Source organism: Dipodomys spectabilis, unplaced genomic scaffold (genome assembly GCF_019054845.1).
Source record: "Dipodomys spectabilis isolate Male_0828 unplaced genomic scaffold, ASM1905484v1 ptg000026l, whole genome shotgun sequence".
NCBI lineage: Eukaryota > Metazoa > Chordata > Mammalia > Rodentia > Heteromyidae > Dipodomys > Dipodomys spectabilis.
This window is the reverse complement of record NW_024870703.1, coordinates 11,485,012-11,511,343: the sequence shown is the minus strand read 5'-3', so window position 1 is coordinate 11,511,343 and position 26,332 is coordinate 11,485,012. Positions and strand designations below refer to the sequence as shown.

The 26,332-nt window shown below is 36.7% G+C and overlaps 1 protein-coding gene across 2 annotated transcripts in view; it reads right to left on the bottom strand.

Moving 5' to 3' along the window:
- The window catches only part of Sos1 (SOS Ras/Rac guanine nucleotide exchange factor 1), a 108,816-nt gene that overhangs the window by 50,604 nt on the left and 31,880 nt on the right, over positions 1-26,332 (bottom strand). For both annotated transcript variants that reach the window (XM_042675413.1, XM_042675414.1), the window contains exons 2-7: positions 18,647-18,772; positions 15,705-15,833; positions 12,472-12,636; positions 10,050-10,259; positions 6,393-6,536; positions 1,112-1,222 (exon numbers count right to left, since the gene is read on the bottom strand). In XM_042675413.1, coding sequence (XP_042531347.1) covers positions 1,112-1,222; positions 6,393-6,536; positions 10,050-10,259; positions 12,472-12,636; positions 15,705-15,833; positions 18,647-18,772 — 885 coding nt within the window. The remainder of the gene's footprint in view (positions 1-1,111; positions 1,223-6,392; positions 6,537-10,049; positions 10,260-12,471; positions 12,637-15,704; positions 15,834-18,646; positions 18,773-26,332) is intronic.

Genomic DNA, 26,332 nt, shown 5'->3' with positions numbered 1-26,332 from the left:
ATCCTGAGATCTCAGCCTCCTTAGTAGTTAGGATTATAGGCATGAGCCACCGGTGCCCGCCTAATTTAAGTTAAAATTTTAAAACAGTTTCAGACATGTACAACTTGATTTGAAATTTACTATTCCTGCATTGGCATGGTAGCTCATGCCTGGAATCCTTGCAATTTTGGAGGTAGAGATTGGGAAGATTATGATTCTAGGCCACCCAGAGCAAAATAGTTAATGAGACTCCTATTTTAACAAAAAAGACTGGGTGTAGTATCACTCACCTATCATTCCAGCTACAATTGAAAGTATAAACAGGAGGTCAGCCCCAGCAAAGAGTGAGAAACTAGCTCAAAATAACCAGAGCAGCCATGCACTGGTGACACACGTCTATAATCTTAGCTACTAAGGAGGCTGAGATGTAAGGATTACAGTTCGAAGCCAGCCTGGGCAGAAAAGACTTTAAGACTCTTCAATTGACTATCAAAAAGCCACAATTGGAGTGGGATGCGAGTAGCTTACACCTGTAATCCTAACTACTCAGGAGGCTAAGATCTAAGGATCATAGTTCAAAGCCAGCCCAGGCAGAAAAGTCTGTGGGACTCTTATCTCCAATAAACTAGCCCCCAAAAACCAGAAATGGAACTCCACTTCAAGTGGTAGAGCAAAATAAGTAGCTTGGAGTGAAATAGCTCAGGGATAGTGCCTAGGCCCTGAGTTCAAGCTCCTGGTACACACACACACACAGAGCTTGGAGTGGAACACACACACACACACACACACACACACACACACACACACACACACACACACACACACACACACACACACACACACACACACACACACACACACACACACACACACACACACACACACACACACACACACACACAGCTTGGAGTGAAATAGCTCAGGGATAGTGCCTAGGCCCTGAGTTCAAGCTCCCGGTACCGACACACACACACACACACCAGAGCGCACACATACATACATACACACACACACACACACCAGAGTGTGCACACACACACACACACACTAACCAGAGCAAAAATCCTGCGTAGCAAGCATAAAGCTTGTGTTCAACCCCCAATATTGCCAGAAGAAGAAAATAAGACTATACCTGCAAATAAAGTGCTGCCCCGGGCTTTGATAACTGACTGAGGAAACGATCATGAAAACCTGGTCGTAAAATATCTCGAGCGTATGATTCATATGGATCAAATGCCAGTTCCTTAGAAAATAAAGGTAAAACATAAAAAGAACAAAAAATATGAGCATGACCAGGCCAGCACAATTATATATTTCTTATAGTGCTCCTAAATGAATACGGTATACCTATATTAATTATAATTTTAACAGAATAAATCTAATATTCTCAAGTATGTCAATTCTTTCTTCGAGTCATAGGACCATCATATGAGCCATCTCATTAATGGATTCCAGTAGAGTTGCCATAAGAGTTTTGCCAGAAGAGTTGCCATAAAGAGTTGCTATGACAGACTTACATCTGGAAAATAGTAACAAAGCTTAACTTGAACAATCAAATACAGATATCAGCAATTAGATAAAGGATAAGTCTTTAGAATATGGATGCTTAACATTTGTTTTCTCATAGTTTTTAATATTTCATATTCTGTAAACCAGAAGTAACAATTTCTATATCTAAAATTCATTATTGACTGGGAGTGTGGTTCAAGTGGTATAGTACCTGCTAACCAAACATAAGGAAGCACTGCTTCCCCAAATATATACATGTGTATATAGTTCATTGACGCAGTTCTCATAAAACTGCCAAAAAATTGAGAGACAGAAGAGAGGGAAAAGAAGAAATAGGAGAAAAGAGACAAGATAGATAGACTCATATCTCTAACTAACTAGCAAAACCCCAGAAGTGGAAGTCTGGTAGAGTGCCAGTTATTGAGGGAAAAAGCTGAGCACGAGCAAGAGCCCTGAGTCCAAGCCCCACTATGAGAACAAGAATAAGAAAAAAAAGGTGATTTGTTAGTTTGCATGTTTTCAAATTTCACATATTATTATTTATATATTAATATTCATTTTTCTGCAAATTGTCCTGTCAGTTACATTTAGGGCTTAAGATTTATCTATTCTGATGAATGTTGCTCTTCCATTTATTTAAAAATCCTGGGCTGGGAAGGTGGCTCAGTGGTAGAGCACTTGCCTTGCATGCCTGAGACCCTGGGTTTGATTCCCCAGCACCACATAAGCAAAAAGAAAAAAGCCAGAAGTGGCGCTGTGGCTCAAGTGGTAGAGCGCTAGCCTTGAGCTGAAGAGTTGAGGGACAGCGCCCAGGCCCAGAGTTCAGGCCCCACAACTGGACCCCCCCCAAAAAAAATCCTTAGTAATATTCTACATTATGAATACATTACTGTTTTTTACTCTCTATTGAGTCACTGATAATCTCCCATATTATACAATTATACAATTTTATAGTTAACATGTATATCTTATTATATCCTATCTTATTATTCATATGTGCAAGTAAATATCTTTAAAAGCACATTAACTGCTTCATTTTGTAGTGCATATTGTTTCTTTGAGATACTGATTTCATTTCTTTTGAACATATACCTAGTAGTGAATTGTTGGGTCATATACCTCTATTGTGAGTGCCTACCAATAGTATATACAGGTTTGGTTTTATTCCTTCTTCGAGTCTTTTTTGGGTATGTGCTGATCCTGTGGCTTGAACTCAAGGCCTGGGGACTGTCCCTGAGCTTATTTTGCTTAAGGCTAGTGCTCTATCATTGGTCATTCTAGCTTTTTTGAGGTTAATTGGAGAGTCTCACAGACTTTCCTTCTCAGACTGGCTTTGAACTGTGATCCTCAGATCTAAGCTTCCTGAGTAGCTAGGTCTATAGGTGTGAGCTACAAGCTTTGAGAGTCCTTTGGATAATAGACATTTTAATAAAATAGGTGATGCTCAGAGTAGTTTTGATCTGCATTTCCTTGATGATTACTGATACTCAACAATCTATGTAAAGTCAATTTTTAAAATAGAGGTTTGGCTTTTTCTATTTTTGCTAGTAACTTATTGGGAACTTCTCACGTATTCTGGGTATTAACTCTTTATCAGATGTATAGATAATGAACATTTTCTATTTCGGTGCACTTTTGCTTGTTTTCTGTTCTTAATTCTTTTCTGAACATCTTTGCCTGTTCCAATGTCCTGCAGCATTTCCCTTGTAGTTTCAAGTCTTACATTTAAAATTAACCTAGTTTTAGTTGATTTTGTACACTGTAAGAGATAAGGGTTGAGTTTCATTCCACTAATTGCGGATATCCAGTTTTCTCCACACCATTTATTGAAAAGACTGTCATTTCTCTACACCACTGTGTTCTTAGTCCCTTTGAAGAGTAATGAGCTTTAATTGTAAGGGTTCATGTCTAGACTATTCTGCTCCCATCGGTCTATGTGTCTGTTTTTATGCCAAAGACCAAATTGTTTTCATTGCTAACAGCTTCACAAATTTGGGGGTTTGTGTGTGTCTGCGCTCAAGACAGAATGTGGAGCTCCACACAGCAAGGCACACACTCCCACTCAACCTCCCATTTATAATATTTTGAAGTTAGGTAGTGTATCACCTCTTACTTTGTTCTCTCTTGCTTGCTTTGAGTAAGGCTAATGGAGGAATGAATATATCAACATGTATTATATGCATGTAGGAAAAATGTCATAATAAATCACATTATTTCAGACAATATACATTAATAAAAAAAGAAAACAATTTTAAGACTGCTTTGACTATTTGGGGGTTTTGTAATTTCATACAAGCCTTAGGATTTTTTTCCTAGGTCTGTGAAGAACATATTTGACATTTTGATTCAAATTGCATTGAAGATTACTTCATATATTATAGATATTTTTTAACAATACTGATTTTTCCAAATTCATGAACATAGATTTTTCCTATTTCTAATCTAGTGATAACTTTTGTGAAAGATGTAAGATATAAAATGTTTTTTTATACAGATAACTAGTTTTTTACCTAGCATTATTTATTAAATTTTTCTTTCTTTACTGATTAATGTTATCTTTGTCACATATCAGGAATATATGTATTTTTTCAGGACTCTTTTCTGTTCCACTGACTTATCTATATTTGATCCAATACTACACTCTACTACATAATAAATCGTTGTTTTTTTTGTTTTTTTGGCCCGTACTGGGGCTTGAACAGAGCCTTAAGGGCTTACTTGCTTTTTTGTTTAAGTCTGGCACCCTACCATTTGAACCATAGTCTTTGCTTGTCTTCTGCTTCTTGGTAGTTAACAGGATATAAGAATCTCATGGAGCTAGATGCCAGTGACTCACCCTGTAATCCTAGCTACTCAGGAGGCTGAGATCTGAGGATCATGGTTCAAAGCCAGCCCAGGCAGGAAAGTCGGTGAGACCCTCATCTCCAATAAACCACCAGAAAACCAGAAGTGGCACTGTGGCTCAAGTGGTAGCTGAAGAGCTGAGGGGCAGCGCCCAGTCCCAGAGTTCAAGCCCATGACCAACAACAAAAAAAAAATCTCATGGGACTTTTCTGCCAGGGCTGGACAAAAATGTGATCCTCAGATCTCAGCCTCCTGAGCAGCAAAGATTACAGGCTTGAGCTACCAGCAAGCAGTCCAAGTTTTACTTTGATCCTTCATGCTAACAGCATCCAGCCACATTAAATATTAATGTGTAACACAGGACAAATTATCTCAATTTACTCTTCCTCTAAATTGTCACTTTTGTCTTATTTGTTTTTGTATGCCAGGCTACTCTCAAACTTGCTATTTAAGTAAGGTTGTCCTCAAACTAATGATCTTCCTGCTTCAGCCTCACAAGTGCTAGATTATCAGTCATACCTGGTTCCCTTCCTTTTTTTCCCCTTCTTTATTATTATTTTGTGTGTGTGTGTGCACCAATATGAGAGCTTGAATTTGGGGCCTTGTAGCTATCTTGCTCACAGCTGGTGCTCCACCACCTGAATCATACCTCCAGTCTGGATTTTTGCTGGTTAGTTGGAGATAAGAGTCTCACAGACTTTTCTGCCTGGTCTGGCTTCAAACCAAGATCCTTCTTAGCCTCCTGGTAGTAGAATTACAGGCCTGAGCCACCACAGCCTGGCTATCCTTTCTTACACAGGAATTTTAGGATTAGATCAATACATACTGGACTAATAAGATTATTTTGGGGACAGCAGCATATTGAATCTGTCCTTTCAAAAACATGGTATGGGATGTAGCTCCATTTATTCAGATATTGCTTATGAATTGTTATTTTGTGAACTTTCTTAAAGATCTGACACGTCTTAAGATTCTTAAATATCTTCTAGTAAATGGAGCCTTTTGTCTTTAATACTTAAATATTCTATGGGTTGTAACTTACCACAGTCACACTGATCTGTCCTTTAGCTACTACACTGAACTGCTGGTTTTAATAATATATTTTTTTTTCTTGGATTTTCTATTTAGACAGTTATATTGACTACAAATAGGGAAAATCATCTTGACAATTCCTTTTTTTCTCTTTTTGCTAAAGAGAACAGAATACTGAGTAGGGGTAGTAATAGTATTTTTTCTAGTTTCTGAATTCTATTATAGCTCTCTTAAAATAGAGAGGAGAAAAATAAAATTTAATATAGAGTAGATTTCATAGTAAGACTACAACAGAGAATAACTGGAGATTACAGAATGACTGTCAATGCTAACATATTAAGACTCTCATGTTAGCCCTTGAAGATTACCAGATTTTGTACCCTCTGGCCCCTGAACCATCTAGGTCCTAGACCTCATTTTCTTGTGTACCTCATTCCTCCTATTTTTAATTGTAATGAGTACTGAGTAGTTTACTATGTAAGAATGGTTGGCTGAGTACTACAAATAGGTTACTTAATTTTCACACACAAGAAAATCATGAGTCCTGTTATGATCATGCTTTCATTAGATGATAAACATATATGGATGTTTAGAGAAATAAATAACTCACCCATAATCACAAAATTAAATAGCAATGCTGTCTATAGCTATACCACCCTGACTGTGCCCAAGCTCATCTAGACAACAGTGCTCAGAGTACAATACAAGTAATTGGATTCCAGATTCGGGTTCTTCATTGAGGCCCAACTTCTGTTGGCATTGCTGTGAAAGATTTTACAACAGGATATTGCATGCTAGCTGTAAGGTCTCTCTTTTGTGGAATCTACTTTTCTATAATGAGATTACCGTTTCTGTTTCATAAAATAACAGAAATGAATGATGACAAGAATCTTACTAAGAAGGCAGTAACAGATAAGCAGCCAACACTTTCTATTACTTTAGCTGAAAGCAAGAATGAAGATTCAAAATTTTAATACAAATAGAAGTTTATATACAGACTTAGCTTGTTATTTAATTAAAGCACTTACTTCTGCAAGATCTTCAAAGCAGCTTCCAACTAATGGGTGGGGACTGCCTTCATCTGTCATTTCAACAGTATCTTCTATGTGGCCCAGCAATTTTATACTAAGTTCATGAATATCTACTATTCGACTAAATATATTTTCTACATCCTGTTGAGAAGGTAAAAAAATAAACTCAGCTCATTCAATAGCAGACACATTTTGAGCTAATAAGTTATTTCATAACATAGCATATACACTGAAATTTTTAATGACTTACATATATAAATAAAAGACTTTGAAATTTTCTTTTGCAATGATTCATGTTTACAAATACATTTTTAGATCAGCAATTCTCAAACTATTTAGTTTTAGGACTCCATATTCTTAAAAAGCTTTTTGCTTATATCCATACTATTTAGTTTTAGGACTCCATATTCTTAAAAAGCTTTTTGCTTATATCCATCAATGCTTAGCATATCAGAAGTTTAAAGTCAATAATTTTTTAATATTCAATTCATTTAAAAACAACAATAAACCTACTATATGTTAACAAAAGTAACATAAAATAACTCTAAAACAGCAAAAAACTGGTTAGTAGAAAAATGACAGGTTTGGGATCTTTTAGTTTGGGGTCTTTTTTACATTTTTGCAAATCTCTAAAATGAAGTTTAATAGAAGACAACAGGATTTTTCCATTTCTGTGTCCAATCTGGTGCAATATATCATTCTGGCTGAAGTACATGAAAAGTGTATCATTACATACATAGATAAGTAATAGGGAACAGCAGGAGTATCTTTAGTCTATTTATATCATTGTGGTATTGTTTTCTTTTGTAATTTTCCTTGAGACATAATTTATGACTGTAAAATGTACTTACTATTCAACAGTTTTTCAGTATATCTAAGAGTTGTACACTCATCACTGTTAAATTCTAGAACATTTCACTATCCCACAAAGACAGGCGAGGCATGCTGCATTCTCCTGTCTTCACAACCCCTGGCAACCACCGTTCTACCTACAGATTTGCCTATTGTGGACATCTCATCTAGAGTTATTATCTTAATATTAGACTAAAATGTTTTAAAGTGGTTTCTTAAAGGTTGTATCGTAGAATCTGAAATCTTATCAATGTCATGCTGTTACTTAAAAAAAAAAAACTGGTTATTATTATTTGACTTAATTTGTTTTATCATTGACTTTATTTTTGCCAATGTTGAGATATAGTTTATATACAGTAAGCTATACCTACTTTAAGTGTACTTTTTGATGAGTATTAGTCTTTTTTAATATATATATATATATTTTTTTTCTTTTTGCTTATATAGCACTGAGGAATCGAACCCAGGGCCTCATGCATGCAAGGCAAGCACTCTACCACTGAGCCACCTTCCCAGCCCCTTCCTTGCCTTTGATAGAGGTTATTTGTGATGATTTATTTAAGGGCTAAGAAAGTCTAAATTTGCCTTGGCTTTAATGGGATATTTGCTTCAATGTAAACCTAATTTATACTGTTCAATTCCTTTTTTCTGCTTATGTGGTGCTGAGGAATCGAACCCAGGGCCTCATGCATGCAAGGCAAGCACTCTACCACTAAGCTACCTTCCCAGCCCCTTAATATATATTTTTATTACAAAGATGCTGTACAGAGGGGTTACAGTTACATGAGCAAGGTAATGAGTCCATTTCCTATCCAGCATTGTTACCCCTCCTTTGTTTTTTCCCTACCATCCCTTTCCTCTCCACCTCCCCAACTCCTGATTTTTTTTTTTTGTTTTGCCAGTGCTAGGGCTTGAATTCAGGGCCTGGGCACTGTCCCTGAGCTTCATTTGCTCAAGGTTAGCACTCTAAAACTTGAGCCACAGCTCAAGATAATCCTTGTAAAACCCCACCAAAATCTAGATATAGGAAGTTCCCTGATGCCCCAATCATGCTCACTCCCATAAAACCAGTTATCTACTTTCTATATCTATAAAGCATCTTTCCTAGAATATTAGTAGATAGAGCATATCTCTGCTTTTACTCTTATTTTAAGCCATTTCTTTGAAATATAATTTATATACCATGCAATTTATCAATTTAAAGTAATTCAACAGTTTTCGTATATTTACAGACTTGAATAATTACCAATGTAATATACTCTTCTTCATTTATTATTATTATTATTATTATTACAGTGCTGGGGTTTAAATCCATGACCTCATGCCTGCCAAGCAAGAACTTTACTACTGAGCTATATCCCTGGCTCCTACCTATTTTTTCTTTTCTTTTCCTAATTTTTTTTTTTTTTGGCTGGTCCTGAGGCTTGAACTCTGGACCTGGGCTCAGGCCCTGAACTCCTTTGAACTCTACCACTTGAGCCACACCACTATTTTTGGCTTTTCCTGTCATTTAATTGGAGATAAGAGTTGTACAGATTTTCCTGTCCAGACTGGCTTCAATCCAGGATCCTAAAATCTCAGCCTCCTGACATGAGCCACCAGCGCCTGGTCCTACTCCTTAATTTTTAAATACTTTCTTATTGCTGGTGGCTCACACTTGTCATCCTAGCTACTCATAAGGCTGAGATCTGAGGAACACGGGTTCAAGACAGCCTGGGCAGGAAAATCTGTGAGACTGTTATTTCCAATTATCCACCAAAACGCCAGAATTGGAGCTATCTCAAATGTTAAGAACATTAGTCCTGGGGGCTGGGAAGGTGGCTCAGTGGTAGAGTGCTTGCCTTGCATGCCTGAGGCCCTGGGTTCGATTCCTCAGCACCACATAAGCAAAAAGAAAAAAGCCAGCAGTGGCACTGTGGCTCAAGTGGTAAAGCGCTAGCCTTGAGCTGAAGAGCTGAGGGACAGCACCCAGGCCCAGAGTTCAGGCTCCACAACCGGACCCAAAAAAAAAAACAAAACACTAGCCCTGAGCAAAAAAGCTCAAGAACTGGAAATGGGGATTTAGTTCAGTGAAAGAAGAGCACTTGCCTGGCAAGTAAAAGGCCCTAAGTTTAATCCTCAGCTCTGAAAAAAAAAAACAACAACTCAGGGACAACAACCTGCATTCAAACCCCAGGACTGGCACCAAAAAAAAAAAAAGGTTTACTTATTACCATAACTTGAGCCCCAATCCAGCTATCCAGCTTCTGCACAGAGCACTGTTTCTCCATCAGTTGCCTATGGATGTGTGGTTATGGCTTTAGGAATTACTAATACGATATATCACTACACAACCTATCATCCTTCAATTATAGCTACTATCATGCTATCACATTGTACTGCAGCTTAATATCTATTTTGACTAAAGTTAATGACGGAATGAATTAGGGAAGAAACATTTTCTTATTTATTTTTGAATCCCATTGCTAGGAACAGTGCCTGACAGTATGGTGGGGCTGCTGAGATATTGGTTAAATGACAAGTGAAACATACATATCTTCTAAGTAAACAAGAAGTTTTGTTCTCTGGAATACATGGAAGATTCTGTGAGTTCACTTTCACTTACAGATAATCAGCTCTTTAAACTTTATTTTTTTAATTTGAGGTTTAATCTCTTGAACTGCTCAAGCATTTTATTAGTGACCATGAATTACATTCTACAACTTAAAATTTTGACAAGTTAGTAATTGTAAGTATACAAATTCGAACCTAAGTAAAATTGAACAACATGTGAAATGATAGACAAATATACAATATACTTACATTAGCAGAAAACAATTTGGAATTGGAGATGAAGGGCTCTCTAAACACTTTTATTATAAGATTTAGTTCTCTTATATATTGTCGAATTTCTGCCATAAATGCTTTAACTAAATCATAGTAAGTTTGTTCTCCTGAGGTGGAAGGTTCTTCATCAGTTAAAGATAATATATTTATATCTTCTACATCTTGATGAAACATATCCATCAATACCTATATGGTCAGAAATATTTTTAAAAAGTATAAAATAGGAATCTATAGTCAAATTCAAAGGTAAATGCCTTCAATTGCTTTGAATAATGTTTTTAAACGATTAAGAAAAAAAAGATATAGACTGTCTTTTTTTATTTCAACTACTATTCCACAGCTTCTCTGGTTTCTCTGATATGACAGATGCCTCCTCCAAGTCTTGTGACAATACCAGTACCTGTCTTAAATTCATCTCTGACTTTGTGTCCTCTATTCATATACTTGCTTTCCTCACCTTTTACTACATGGTCTCACTCTCTCATATGCAAATAATGCTTACAGCCATTCTGTTGGTCTATTTTCCTACATCTGTTGAGTATAACTCAACTACCTGCTGAAACTCATCTTCCCATTTCTTGTGAACTTCTGCAGTACCACTACACCTAATATTTAACCTGCTCCTTTGTGCTTGCTCACAAATGTAAGTGGCTTTCCTTCAACAAATAAGAGCCTGTCTCTTACTTCTCTTGCTTTCCCTTTTCCCTCCCTGTGTGAGCATATAGTAGGTATTCAAAAATATTTTATTGATCTGATTCATTAGAAAACATTTTTTAAATCAAACATTTGACATTCATCTTAAATATTCTTTAAAAAGCAAATATTCATTTTAAAATATCAAAGCATTTAATATTCTTCAGATCAGGTAAAATTTTTACTCTATTATTCTTTTTTTTTTTTGGTCGGTCATGGGGCTTGAACTCTGGGCCTGGGCGCTGTCCCTCAGCTCTTCAGCTCAAGGCAAGCGCTCTACCACTTGAGCTACAGCGCCACTTCCGGTTTTCTGGTGGTTTATTGGAGATAGGAGTCTCACAGTCTCTCCTGCCCGGGCTGGCTTTGAACCGCGATCCTCAGATCTCAGCCTCCTGAGTAGCTAGGATTACAGGCGTGAGCCACCAGCGCCCGGCTCTATTATTCTTAAAGAGTAGATACTAAAAGAATTAAATGGAGCTTGATAAGAAATGTACTCATTATCTTGCCCATGTAATTGTAACCCCTTTGTACAGTATTTTCACAATAAAAAAATTGTTTTAAAAAGAAAAAAAGAATTAAATGCATTCATTAATGAGAAAGAGTGTTCAAAATTGTAAGAATATAGCAAGAAAAATAGCATTAAATGCTTTATCACAAAGTATTTTCTGCAAAGTCATTTAGTCATTTTCATGAAATGAAAATACTGCCAGGTGCCATTGGCTCATGCCTGTAATCCTAGCTCAGGAGGCTGAGATGTGAGGATCAAGGTTCAAAGCCAGCCTGGGCAAGAAAGTCCATGAGACTCTTATCTCCAATTAAACACCAGAAAACTGGAAGTGGCACTGTGGCTTCAAGTGGTAGTACTACCAAAAAAGCTGAGGGACAGTATCCAGGCCCTGAGTTCAAGCCCTACAACCTCCACAACCTCCACAACTTACACACACACACACACACACACACACTAAGGCAATGACTTAGTATCTAGATTCAGATCTGGGGTTCAAGTCTAAGCTTTGAATCTTTTCAGAAAATTCTGGATCTATTATTTTTCTCCCTGAACTTCAACTTCCCTTTTATAAAATGTAGGTAAGATCATCTATCTTAAAGGAGTATCATAAACCATGTACATGCTTCATGTTACTCTTAGTATTATTATTGAAGTACTGTACAACTAGTAACAAAAGAAATCTAGTTATTGCAATAAAAACTATCAGTAACTTAACATTTCAAAAATTGTCAAGTGAATCCATAAGCACCTAAACCTTTCAATTTAAATAATATTTTTAAAAATTCAGTTTGGAGGGCTGAGAATGTTGCTTAACAGTAGAGCACTTGCCTAGCATGCATGAAGACCTGGGTTCAATGCCTCAGGACCACATAGACAGAAAAAGCCAGAAGTGGTACAGTGGCTCAAGTGATAAGAGTGCTAGCTTTGAGCAAAAGAGGCTCAGTAACAGTGCCCCGCCCCCGAGTGCAAGCCCTAGGACTGGCAAGCAAGCAAGCAAACAAATAAATAAATAATCAGTTTGAATATAATTATTGTAACTAACCTTAGTTATAGTAATATTTAAGGAGAAAAACAGTATGTTTAGACACATTTTTATACTACACATTTAATACCTATTCAGAATCTAAATAGTACTAGATTACTGGAAATGCCCTCATTACATAATACAATATAACATAAAGAAGCTATGTTTCCTACCTTGTCAGCACACATTGCCACTTTAATATCTTGTTTTGTAATTTCATAATGCCGTATATTTCTTACATAATTTCCAACCAGCTTTAAAATGTCTGCAGAAATGTATTCTAACACTGCTACTATGTAAACAGAAACCTGGTGGTCAATTTTATAACCTAGGACCTCCTGCAAAATTAAAGAAAAGCACATTTAAACATCATACAGTATCAATTTAACACACTAATTAAAATGTTTTACTGAGGCCTGTGACTGTCAACATTGAATTTCATAATTTCCAGTGGTTCTATTATGAACATGTGTACCATTATTTTAAAATGTAAGCTAAGAAAAAACAAGGCAATATTACCATTGGATGTGCACACTACTGAAGAAGTATAACTATTAAATAATTCCACAAGTGCCAGGCGATGGTGGCTCACACCTGTAATCCTAGCTACTCAGGAGGCTAAGATCTGAGGAACGCAGTTCAAAGCCAGCCTGGGCCGGAAAGTCTGTGAGACTCTTATTTCCAATTAACCATCAAAAAATTGGAAGAGGTACTGTGGCTCAAGTGGTAGAGTGCTTGCCTTGAGCTGAAGAGCTCAGGGACAGTGCCCAGGATGAGTTCAAGCCCTATGACCAACAAAAAAATGAAATAATAATAATAATAATTCCACAAGTGGAGGTATAGCTTAAAAGACAATCCCAAACTTAGAAAGGTAAGTCTAAGTTTGATGTAGGGAAGCAAATGCTCTCTAGCATCTAAGTAAGAATACTTGGAAGTAACTATGAGATATGAGTTTTCTCTTTTAGATAATGTAACAATAAGCATCTCACTGTTATCTAGGAATATCTTAGTCTTTTTTTTTTTTTTGGGGGGGGGGGTCCGGTCGTGGGGCCTGAACTCTGGGCCTGGGCGCTGTCCCTCAGCTCTTCAGCTCAAGGCTAGTGCTCTACCACTTGAGAGACAGTGCCACTTCCGGCTTTTTTCTTTTTGCTTATGTGGTGCTGAGGAATCGAACCCAGGTCTTAGGCATGCAAGGCAAGCGCTCTACCACTGAGCCACCTTCCCAGCCCGAATATCTTAGTCTTATATCTCTATCCTTTCCATAGGAATATGGACTCCCCAAAATGCTAGTTGCATATTCCTAATATCTTTGGCTGCTTCTATGAAAAAAAAATCATGCTATGTCCTACCAAACAACAGTAGTTGTGAAGAAAATATAAAAACTAATCAGTGCTATTATTAGACTAATTTTAAATTTTTTTTTTTGGTCGGTCATGGGGCTTGAACTCTGGGCCTGGGCGCTGCCCCTCAGCTCTTCAGCTCAAGGCTAGCACTCTAGCACTTGAGCCACAGCGCCACTTGTGGTTTTCTGAGTGGTTTATTGGAGATAAGAGTCTCATGGAGTTTCCTGCCCAGTCTGGCTTTGAACCATGACCCTCAGATCTCAGCTTCCTGAGTAGCTAGGATTATAGGCATGAGTCACCAGCACCTGGCTAAATTATTCTTTTGTTGAGCTGACCAACTCCGAAAAGAGAACAAATTCTAAACAATTCAGTTAATGAGAGAAAAAAATGAAACAAGAGGTTTATTGCCAAAAAACGCCTTGCTATTTTTTAATAGGTGCATATACTTTTATCACATCCACCCTTATTTCTGTCTCTGTCTGTCCCACCTGTGATTGGTCCCCTTGGGAGAAGAAAGGCGAATGGAGAAAGGAATGGTGAACAAATCTGATCATAATAATTTAATTAATGCATTTGTCCAAAAACAACTGGGAAGTGATTTGATTTGTGGGGCAGAGGTCATGGAAGTGGGGGAGAATGATGGAAGGGGTGGCTGATCACAATGGATCATATACCGATATGGACCTGGTAAATTGAAAACTCCTGTACAACCAAATGAAGATAAAAAAATTAATAATTAAAAAGAATCTAGATTCTGTAAAATAAAAAATATACAGATGGCAAGGAAAAAAGAGGTTTATTATAAGTTGGGTTAGGTTTCTTTTACCATGCAAAAATATAAAATTATTAGCTATATCATGGTAAACTGTATTCATAAATTGAAATGATATTCACAATGATAAAACTCAAAAATTTAGGACCATTAAGAACATGTGAATCTCAAATTGTTCATTCTCTTAGCTTATAATTCAATATTTGGCCAATTAAAATCTTAAAGATTAAAGAATATATTCTTTAATGGATATTAATAATTATCCATTATTAATAGCTTAATAATTTCTCATAGATTTCATATTTTCTCAAACAAGATAAAGGAAGGCATCTCTATTCGCCCACCAAATGCAAAAACATAACTTTCCAACCATCTTAAACATCATTCCAAGTGGTAAACTTTTCAATTTTGACAAGTTTATGGCAACCTAGATTTCTTAACACTATCATTTAGAGTCTTATGAACCTAGCATAGGGAGACACTTAATTGCTTTCGCCTTTGTACATCATTTACAAATTGAAGATGATAATGTTGAGAATAAAATGCAGAGACAATACATGTAACTATTAACATTTTGCATATATATGGAAATATATACTATATTATACTATATGAAAATTTATTGCTGAAGTATCACTAAGATTTTAGTTGCTACAATAACTACATCTTTTGCTGTGAATTAATCAGTAGTTTCTTCTTTGTTTTAAATACAACAGAACATTATTAAGGTTTCCTGCACTTATTTGATTGATTGACTTGTGATAGGGCTGGCTAGTTTAGGAGATCTTCACAGAATTTGTTCAAAGACAACACACAGACGTATGACAATCTCATAAAAGTTCCCACACACATTAACAATTAAAGGATTTATAGGAACCCTTAAGTCCAACCAGCAAAATAATAATAATAATAATTTTACATGCTCTTTGTATTTCTAGGAACACCTGGGATAAACAAAATCTAAAATAATAACTTTTCTTAGTCCCTTACATTTGCTATTACCATCGGTATGGAACTGCCTTAGGTCTTGTTGCCCAACTTACACTTTATTTTCACAACATCCTTCCCTACTACATCAGTCCCTGGAAGACTTAAAACAAGATAATTTTACATTTGGTTCAAATATTCTTAGTGTTTGAAAAAGGGTGGGCTTTGTTTTGTTTTTCAAAAGAAGGCAAAAGAAATATACTCACTACCTGACTTATGCAACTGTTAACCCCTCTGTATATCACCTTTATAATAACAATTTTTAAAAAAGAAAAAAGTTAAGAAGGCAATATTTCAACTTTACCCTTAATAAAGGATGAATTTTTTCTACTGGGAGAGTTGGATTTCTTCGCTTCCTCTTTTCAATAGCTGATTGTGCATCAGCTATTGCCCATTTATCAATAGGATGAGGGAAACTTTTTTGAACACGTTCCTTGGGAAATAGAAAGATAACTAAGTAACAAATCAAATAGTGACCTTTGCTTGAAATTTAGTTTTAAAATTAAAGAATACCAAAAATAAAGCTCTTTACATGTGACATAATGTACAATGCAAACATACTTAAAATTGTATTTATCAATATATTCATTTCTTAACTAGGAAATTAAGAGACTAATTGTTCCTTCTATGATATAGGGGGAATATCTATATACTGAACTCTAAACTTACTAAATAAAGTTAATCACAAGAATGAGCATAAGTCGCTTTAACATACTTTCATAAACTTTCAAGGAACAAGACCTTAAGCTCAAGAAGCAAGCATCTAAATCTAATACTCATTTACTTTCAATACCAATTACTAGATCACAAGGCATTTTGCAATTTAAACCTGTAAGTTTTTCTTTATCATGTTAAAGAATTTAACTTCCAAACTATCTACAAATCATGGAAATCAATAGTTTACATTGGTAACCTTTTTTTAGAGGGGGGGGGGGGGCGGGGAATCAGTCCTGGAGATTGTACTCAGGGCCTGGGGTTTCTTCCTGAGCATTTTTGCTCAAGGTGAGAACTCTACATTTGAGCTACAGCTTCACTTTCAGCTTTTTGGGTGGTTAACTGGAGATAAGAATCTCATAGACTTTCCTGCCGAGGTCAGCCTGGAACAGCAATTCTCAGATAGCAACCTCCTGAATAGCTAGGATTACAGGCATGAGCCACCAGTGCCCAGCTTACATTGGTAACAATTGTATATATATATATAGTTTAACAATTGTATAATATAGTATAACTTATCTATAAAATCCTCTATAAATCACTGGGTTTTTTTGTTTGTTTGTTTGTTTGTTTTGGGGGGAGTCTGGTCGTGGGGCCTGAACTCTGGGCCTGGGCGCTGTCCCTCAGCTCTTCAGCTCAAGGCTAGCACTCTACCACTTGAGCCAAGCGCCACTTCCGGCTTTTTTCTTTTTTCTTATGTGGTGCTGAGGAACTGAACCCAGGGCCTCATGCATGTAAGGCAAGCGCTCTACCACTGAGCCACCTGTCCCAGTCCCTAAATCACTGGTTTTTGTCTCAACTTAATTTCGAGCAACTAATCAGTTTGAAAGAATGCAAGTTATTATAATAGTTGAATTTCCTTACATCACCTCAAATTTTTAACTCACTAGCAGTATTTAAATTAAAACCAGTAGAGGTCGCTATTACACAACTCAACATTTAAATTGCTGATTATTTAACTATTATGTAGGACTGAAATTAAACACCATCCCTGATTATAAATCTGACTAGTTTTGTAAGTGACTGTTAAAATGGAAAAAGGAGACATCTCCATGTCCCAACTGGAGATGGGGTGTCAGGAGTTGGGGAGGGGAAATACAATGACTCTAAAGACATCATATGAGCTCATTTATCAATTAAGAGGTTTAATTCATTCTTCATCTATGTTCTTGGCTACACTGGTTGCCTATTTATTTACTTATTAATTATTTATTTATTTTTGTCAGTCATGGGGCTTGAACTCTGGGCCTGGGCACAATCCCTCAACTTTTCAGCTCAAGGCTAGTGCTCTAGCACTTGAGCCACAGAGCCACTTCCGGTTTTCTGAGTGGTTTATTGGAGATAAAGAGTCTCATGGAGTTTCCTGCCCAGGCTGGCTTTGAACCCCGATCCTCAGATCTCAGCCTCTTGAGTAGCTAGGATTACAGGCATGAACCACTGACACACAGAGCCCATTTTTTTAAATGATCATTTAAATTCACTTAAAATATGTGGAAAGGAATTATTGTTGTGAAAAAAGATGAGTGAACCGATCTCAACTGCCTATTTGCTAAAATATTACTCCCATGTAGTAAAAGCAAACGTCAAAAACATTGGAATAAGAGCTGAGAAGGTGGCTCAGTGGTAGAGCACTTGCCTTGCATGCACGAGGCCCTGGGTTCAATTCCTCAGCACCACATAAGCAGAAAAAGCCGGAAATGGTACTGTGGTTCAAGTGGTAGAGTGCTAGCCTTGAGATGAAGAATTAAAGGACAGGAGCCCAAGGGGAAAGGGGGAAAGGAAAGGAAGGAAAATATTGGAATAGTAACAGTGGGTGAAAAAGGTAAGAGAAGGGAGGAAAAGTGGAAAAGACCATCTAAAAAATTATTTTCTTTTGTCCAAGTCAATTGTGCACACTGGTTAATCCATAAATGAAAAGAGAGAGAGTCGGGTGCTGGCTGCTCACATATGAAATCCTAACTACTCAGGATCCTAGCTACATGAGGGGTCTCAGTTCAAAGCCAGCCTGAGTAGAAAAGAAGTCAGAGATTTCATCTCCAATTAACTATCAAACTGCCAAACTAGAGGCATCACTCAAATAGTAGAGCACTAGCCATGAACAAGCAAAAGCACAAGGATTTGTGTTTAAACCATGGTACTGGCACAAAAGAAAAAAAATATTCTCATAGTCTCTTACTTCTTTAAACGTTTCATTTTAAGGACCTTTTCCTCTAGTTCAACTTTTATCAACAATGGCTACATCCTGCTTTCTTTTACCTGTGAAATCTTATATTTAAACAACTCTTTCTCTTGTTCTGATCTATTAGACTACTATCACTCACATATTTTCTGTTTCTGAGCTTCTAAAATTAAAGGTAACATTTATAGAATGCAGCTGACTTTACCAAACAGAAACAAGAGAGACATCTACTCTTAAAGGTATGACCAGATCCTTCTAGCATAAAAAAGTTGTTCGCTTTAGCCTAAAAGCAAATATTTAATAGTTTACACAAAGACTAGATATGCTTAAAAAGAAGAAAAAAATTCTCATACCTCTACATCTGAAGCACTTCGTGGCTGAGCTTGACATAACATATTTAATAATTGCAAAATTAATTCTTCAACATACTGAAGAGCATCATCATTAGACTCAAGAGTAGGATGAACTTGCCCCTGGACCTGTAAACAAAAAGTGAAATAAATGTGGGTTTGTTTTATATAATAAAAGCAAATTTTAATCCGAACTGAAACCCCTTGTACAACTAAAGATAATTTTAATATTTTTGGTCCATCATGGGGGCCTAGGCTGCTGTCTTTGAGCTTTTCTACTCAAGGCAAGTGCTCTCCCACTTTGAGCTAACAGTTTCACTTGAGTTTTCTAGTGGTTAATTAGAAATAAGGGTGTCATAGGCTTTTCTGCCTGGGCTCAGCTCTCAGCTCTCAGCCTCCTGAGTAGTTAGGATTAGAGGCATGAGCCACCAGTGCTCGGTATACATTTGTTTTTAATTTTAAGTAATTTTTTTAAGTGTGGGTTTTTTTTTAAGTGGACTGGTCTACAAATACAGATTGAACGTTATACCAAAATCAGTTCTTACCCATTAGCTACATGTCCATACATGCTAATATTCTTCAAAGATCCAGTTACCTGTCTAATTTCAACATTTTTTTCTCATATCACAGGAAGAAGCAAATGTAGTGATAAATGATACATTTAGCTGGGCACTGTTGGTTCACACCTGTAATTTGAGCTACTCAGAAGGCTGAGATCTGAGATCTGAGGACCATAGTTTAAAGCTAGACTGCCATGAGATGCATAACTACAATTAACCACCAAAAATCCTGAAGTGAGTGTTGGCTCAAGTGGTAGAAGGCTAACCTTGAACAAAGTAAGACTCAGGAACTGCACCCAGTCCCTAAGTTCAAGCCCAGGAATGACACGCACCTGCATGGCCATGGGCGCACGCATGCGCACACACGCACGCACGCGCGCGCACACACACGCGCACACACACACGCACACACACACACACACACACACACACACACACACACACACGCAGTTTATTCAGGGCTTTTGTTCATTTCCAGGAACCAGTAAGAACAACAGTCATATAACATCCTGCTTGAACAAAATTGGTCACATAGAAGCTCTGTCCCTTGTTTAATTCTCTATTTCATACTAATATATGATAAACAAAAAATCCAAGATGATTCAATCTCATCATGATCACTAACGTATCTCCTGCATTTAGCACTATGCAGGACACACACAGTACAAGCTTAATATTTGTGAACGCAAAGTCACCCTATATCAAAGGAATAGACACAAATGAGCCCTCTGACAATTTATGACTGTCTAGTATATCGAAGGAAGAATAGTGATGTAATCTTTATGTTCTTTTTCCACAACCTTTTTTTTCACAGGCATATAAAGCCACTGGCCTCTATTTATGTATTTGTTTTTGTACCAGTCCTGGAGCTTGAACTCAGGGCCTGAGCACTATTTCTGAGCTTTTTTTGCACAACACTGGTGCTCCACTACATAAGCTACAGCTCTACTTCTGGCTTTGTGCTGGTTAACTTGGTTGAATAAGAATCTTACAGAGTTTCTTGCTTGGCCTGGCTTTGAATCATGATCCTCAGATCTCAGCCTCCTCTCCTGAGTAGCTAGGATTATACATGTGAGCCACTGACACCTGGCTAAAGCTTGCATTTTAATAATGAGCACAATAGTCTTTATCCATTTCCCTTTATCACTCATTATGGGTCAAAACTATTCCTTACTAAATAAATATCAAGAGGGGCTGGGAAGGTGGCTCAGTGGTAGAGCGCTTGCCTTGCATGCTCAAGGCCCTGGGTTCGATTCCTCAGCACCACATAAGAAAAAAGAAAAAAGCCGGAAGTGGTGCTGTGGCTCAAGTGGTAGAGCGCTAGCCTTGAGCTGAAGAGCTGAGGGACAGCACCCAGGCCCTGAGTTCAGGCCCCATGACCGGACCCCCCCCCCCAAAAAAAAAAACAACCAAAAAAACTAAATAAATATCAAGAAAAAGCAAGTCCTGAACATATAAAACATGTATTTGAAGACAGAGTAGCATGGATATAATATAACAGACCAGGGCATTCATTCAATATGGTTGTCCTACTACACTTCATTAGCTGAGAAGACAACTTCAGAGTAGGGGAAATTGTTCTAAAAAGTGTATAGTGAATTCCCAAAAGTATACATTAAATGTAAATACACACAAATGCATTTCATAATTCTCATAGGTAAATAACAGTCTAACAACTCAGAATCTTACTCTATGTAGTAAGAGTAAGAAGTTTAAAATTATTTTTAAACAATTTTACAAGTGAATAAACTAAGCCCAAGAATGATTTACATCATTTGCTCAAGCACTTTACCATATTCACTATGGCAACTACCAACCTGATTGTAATTTATCAGTCTGCAAATTCTACATGTTATTAGTTGAATGAACGAATGGTTCATTCAAGATTCTGACTTCAATCCTTCCCATTCAGCATGCTATCACATTTTGGTTAATGTATATAGGTACCAACTCTTGTAATTTATTCCCTTCAATATCATGATTCAACCACCCTTTTTGAAAAAAAGTCTGAAACGACATAAATCTTACTTGTGTACATTGAATTGCATGGCTTAAACTGTCTTCTCAAGCTACCCTTTATCTTCATGCCTGGTGTATCTTCATCTAGCAATGAATTCTATTCCTACGTGGATCTTAGTCAAGTTCTTTTCTAAAGAATATTAGTGACAAAATTCTGATTCTCTGACTCTTTGCTCCTTTCCTATTTACTTGTACTTTCTTTCCTTACCCCTCAAATGTGGACTCTTGGTCTGTCTGCTCCTCTATTCTTACCCAAGTAATCTCATTTAATTCCACATCTTGAACTATCACTGCTAGATAATTCTACCTATTCTCCCAACATCTTACTGAAAACTTATAAAAGTTAGCCAAGAAAGATCTCATACATAGAAAGTATTTTTTTCAAATGAACATACATAGTGCATATATATGTATGTGTGTGTGGAGAAAGAGAGAGAGAGAGAGAGAGGGAGAGAGAGAAGGAGAGAGGTAGGGAGGGAGAGGGAGAAAAAGGAGAGAGAGGGAGAGGGAGGGGGAAAGTAGAAGCTCCGGCTTCACTAACATGTCCTGAAAAATGTAGCTAAAATTGTGGGTTACATTCCTATCCAAGACCCCAGAATTATATAAAGTTATCTCCAGATTTTTGTAAACCACAGACTTTTAGAATTAAAAGGCACTTTAAAAGGCATCTAATTCAGTCCATCTACTTAGCAGAGGGGACAAAAAAGAGATACTAATAATCCTATTGCTAACTAGTAATACTGTTAAATACTGAACCTGGGCCTCCTCCTGTCTAGACCAGATCTCTTTCCATTAAATTCTTCTGATTCAAACTTACAGGAACCTAATGAGTAGACCTGTACCTAGATCCCAATAGCCCTGTCAGTACAGAGAGTAGCCAAGAAATTATCTTATTTACTAGTGGGCTTCTAAATAAAACTTAGCTTGAAGTATGTCGTCCTACTTTAATAAACACAAGCATGCCATACATGCCAAAATAGCTCTGTCTTTTAATGTGAAAAGGTAAAAATATTGATAATACAGAGGGTCCCAATGGTTTTAAATTCTTCACTAATATTTAGCCCTATTTCTAGTATCTCTTCAATTTATACTTTTAAGAGGGCAATACAATGAATATTACATATATATTACAGAAGCATATTTTATGTTTTATATATGTTTACTATGTAGAAGCAAATATATCTGATATATCCTCAGCACTAAAAACAACAACTTGATACCATGTATATGTTGATTAAATTTGGCACTTTGTATAAGGAAATTTTAGGAGCTTCAAGTTTAAACAGTTTGGTTTACTGGTGGTTACTAAAAGGCAAATAAAATCTACTAGATAATTAAATTAGTTTGTAAACTAGGCTCATAAAATTGATTCATATAAGAGACCACATGTTGTTTTACTTCCCTAAAAAGACAAAAATGTCAACCTTTGACTGAAAAATACAACCACTGGTCTATGCATAAGTCAAGCAGAGTGCCAGTTCCTAAAAATACACTGACTGATCTTTATTCTTTCAAAGAGCAACAGTAGTAGCATTGTATTCCACACAGATGAAGAAAAAACATTTTCCCTCCATGACATAGTATTATAACTAATGTACTCCATCACATCAAAAATAGTACTAAGACATTTAATTTTCTTGAACTTAATTGTTCAATACTGTACACAATAGATACCCCGACAAATCCCATGATAGCTACCAGAAGCAATCTATAGCTGCTAGTTACTGTGTGTATTGTATTATGAGAAATTATAATAAACATTTAGATTTGGGAATTTGGGTTTCCCCTTGATAAAGTTTCCTAGAACATTACATTTTCCATTTACATTAATACAGAAAAGTGTGAATCTTTTTTAAAAAGTAATTTAATCACAATAAATGTAAATCCTTCACTGAAGAATTAATGATAGCCAAAAGAATTTTAAATGAGCATGATAGTAATTCCTCCTTTAAAGTATAATCACCATATTCAAAGATGCCACATCTTGAATTGTAAGTCTTCCTCAAGGACTTCTGGGCTTCTTTCTTGTCAGTTCATTTTATCTGTTAGTAAATCCTAGCTGATTCTAAGGTGACTTTATTGGCTATTATTTCCAGATATTGTGGGATCAAAAAGCAAAGCAATTTTGTCTAAATCAATTCCTCGTTGTTTGATACATGAATCCTCCCAGTATATTCAGGAACCCCTAGGGTAAATTGCCAGAAAACAGTGGGTTGAACACTGATGAATTTTTAATATTCTTTTCTAGCTAATGGCTTGCTAAAGAATTAGAAAAGCTTTTAGACTGTATCTGTCATGCCTTAAGTCTACATTGGCTACTTTGATTTACAAAAATAATGGGAGAATTTTAGAGAAAAAAAAACTTATTCTCAAAGCCTTTACCATAGTAAAAAATAAAGATGTGGTGATTCAAATTTCATTCACTGTAACAGATATTTGGTCACTGTTCAACTCTTATTTCTCCTCACTCTAAGGTTAGTCCAAAATCAAGGCACAAAACTTTCAAAAAAGTAAGAAGACAAAAAAAAAAAAATTCTGAGAGTTTTTAACTTTCTCATTCTGATATCTGTTAGTTAACTTAGGCTTGTGTATATCACAATTTATCGGGGCACCCCAGCTTCTACTACTTACGGAGGACACAGAAAATGAATGAAAAACATGGCATCTGTTCTCAGGTAATTTAGTTCTCTGAGGAGCTAGATATGCAAACGAACTATAACAATGTGACGACTGCTAATATGGAGTTATACTACTTAAGGTACAGGCTGACCACTGAATATAGGGATAAGGGCACTATCAGAATCCTTACCAGAAAGACATGCTTGACCTGGAGCAAAAAGTTTGAGAAGGCCTGGTAACAGGAGCAAAGGAAGACAGAGTTAGCATATAAAAAGGCACAGACGCCAAGAACAAAATGATGTGTTGGATCAAACAGTACATATAGGGAAATGCTGACATTGTATAAATCAGGCTTGCACATTACTCTAAGAAGTTAGGGAAGTGAAACATCAATATGAAGGATGAATTGAAACAGTGATGAGGCTAAGGGAGGCAAAACTAGTTGAGTAATACCCAAGACTCTGTAAGAAGAAAAAGAAAGGACTTGGACCAAGGCAGAAACAGTATATATTGGAAGAGACTGTTAAGATAGGAGATATGTCTACATATCCCTTTTTTTGGGGGGGGGGGGGGGGGGGGGGGGGGGGAGGGGGAGGGTTTATGGTCAGAAATGAAAGAGAATCATCCTCTTAGGGACGAAAATACTACAAAATTGGTAGAATTCAATGTAGAACACTTGCATAGCCAACAGGAAGCCCTGAATTCAAACCTCATAACCACCACACACACACTCTCAGAGACAGAGAGAGAAGAAGAGAGAAGAAAGAGAAAAAAAGAAAGAGGAAAGAGGATGGAAGAGGTTAGGAGAGAAGCAGAGAAGAGATCTTTTTATCAATAAAACATAAATAAAAAATTTCTTTCTATCAAGATTCCTTTTTGTTTTTGGTTTTTGTTTTTTGTCGGTCATGGGTCTTGAACTCTGGGCCTGGGTGCTGTCTTTGAGTTCTTCAGCTTCAAGGCTAGCACTCTACCACTTGAGCCACAGCACTACTTCTGGTCTTCTGGTGGTTAATTGGAGGTAAGAGTCTCAGATTTTCTTGCCTGGGCTGGCTTTGAAACACGATCCTCAGATCTCAGCCTCCTGAGTAGCTAGGATTACAGGCATGAGCCACCAGCGCCCAGCAAGATTCCATTTTTTAAAAATTATTTTGGCTGTGAAGTTTTTGCCCAACATTGTTTCAAATGTTCAAGTAGAGGAAAAAAAAACCTCAATATTTGACAGGTGTTTATAGTACAAATAAATTTAATATTAGTCTCTAAGCTGTTGTAACTACAGAAAAGGAAGTTTACTTAATGGAATATCTATTTCCAAATAACTCAGCAACTTTAAAGATCAATGATTACAATAAATAGACTGAAAAAGTAAAAGTTGTCTTAGGGGGTAATTATTAGGATGTGGGATGTGGCTCAAGGGGTAGAGTGCTTGCTTAAGGCCCTGAGTTCAATCTCCAGTAGGGACTACCTCAGAGAGTGAGAGCAAGAGGGAGAAAAAGAATATATACACCACATAGTTGGTTGTGAGCAAACTATAAAGTTTGAGAACCTATAAACACTTTACAGTATAAGAAGCTTTGGTGTAGAAAAATGTAAATGCAAATTAGAAGTTATCTTCACAAAATTCTTAATAACATTTTACTTAAAGCAAAAAAAAAAAAAAAAAACCTTTCCATTTACAGGAGATATTGATTGAATTGGTAGAAAAGCAGGCAGTCAGAAATTGCAGCCTATACAACTTTCAGAGAGTAGGACAAGAATGATAAAACTACCTGACAACAAAATGGGAGCCAGGGGCTACAAAAGCATGAGGACTAAGGGCAGAAAAATGAAGAAGTAAGGATGGGCACAACATCATTGGCACCACAACTTTATAGAAAACAGAAAGGTGATAAACCAATCAATCAGAAAGCAGTCAAGAAGCCAGGTGCAAGCACTCTACCCCTTGTGCCACATCCCATATCCTAATAATTACCCCTAAGACAACTTTTACTTTTTCAGTCTATTTATTGTAATCATCGATCTTTAAAGTTGCTGGGTTATTTGGAAATAGATATTCCATTAAGTAAACTTCCTTTTCTGTAGTTACAACAGCTTGGAGACTAATATTAAATTTATTTCTATACTATAAACACCTGTCAGATATTGAGGGGTTTTTTTTTTTTCTCTCTACTTGAACATTTGAAACAATGTTGGGCAAAAACTTCACAGACAAAATAATTTTTAAAAAATGGAATCTTGCTGGGCACTAGTGGCTCACACCTATAATCCTAGCTACTCGGGAGGCTGAGATCTGAGGATTGGGGTTCAAAGCCAGCCTGGGCAGGAGAGTCCATAAATTACCTTTAGTTTACCAGCAGAAAACAGAAAATGGAACTGTGACTCAAAGAGGTAGAGCGCTAGCCTTGAGCAGGAGCTCAAGGACAGCACACTGGACTTGAGTTGAAGCCACAAGATAAAAAACAAAACAAACAAAAAACATCCAAGTAATTGCTCT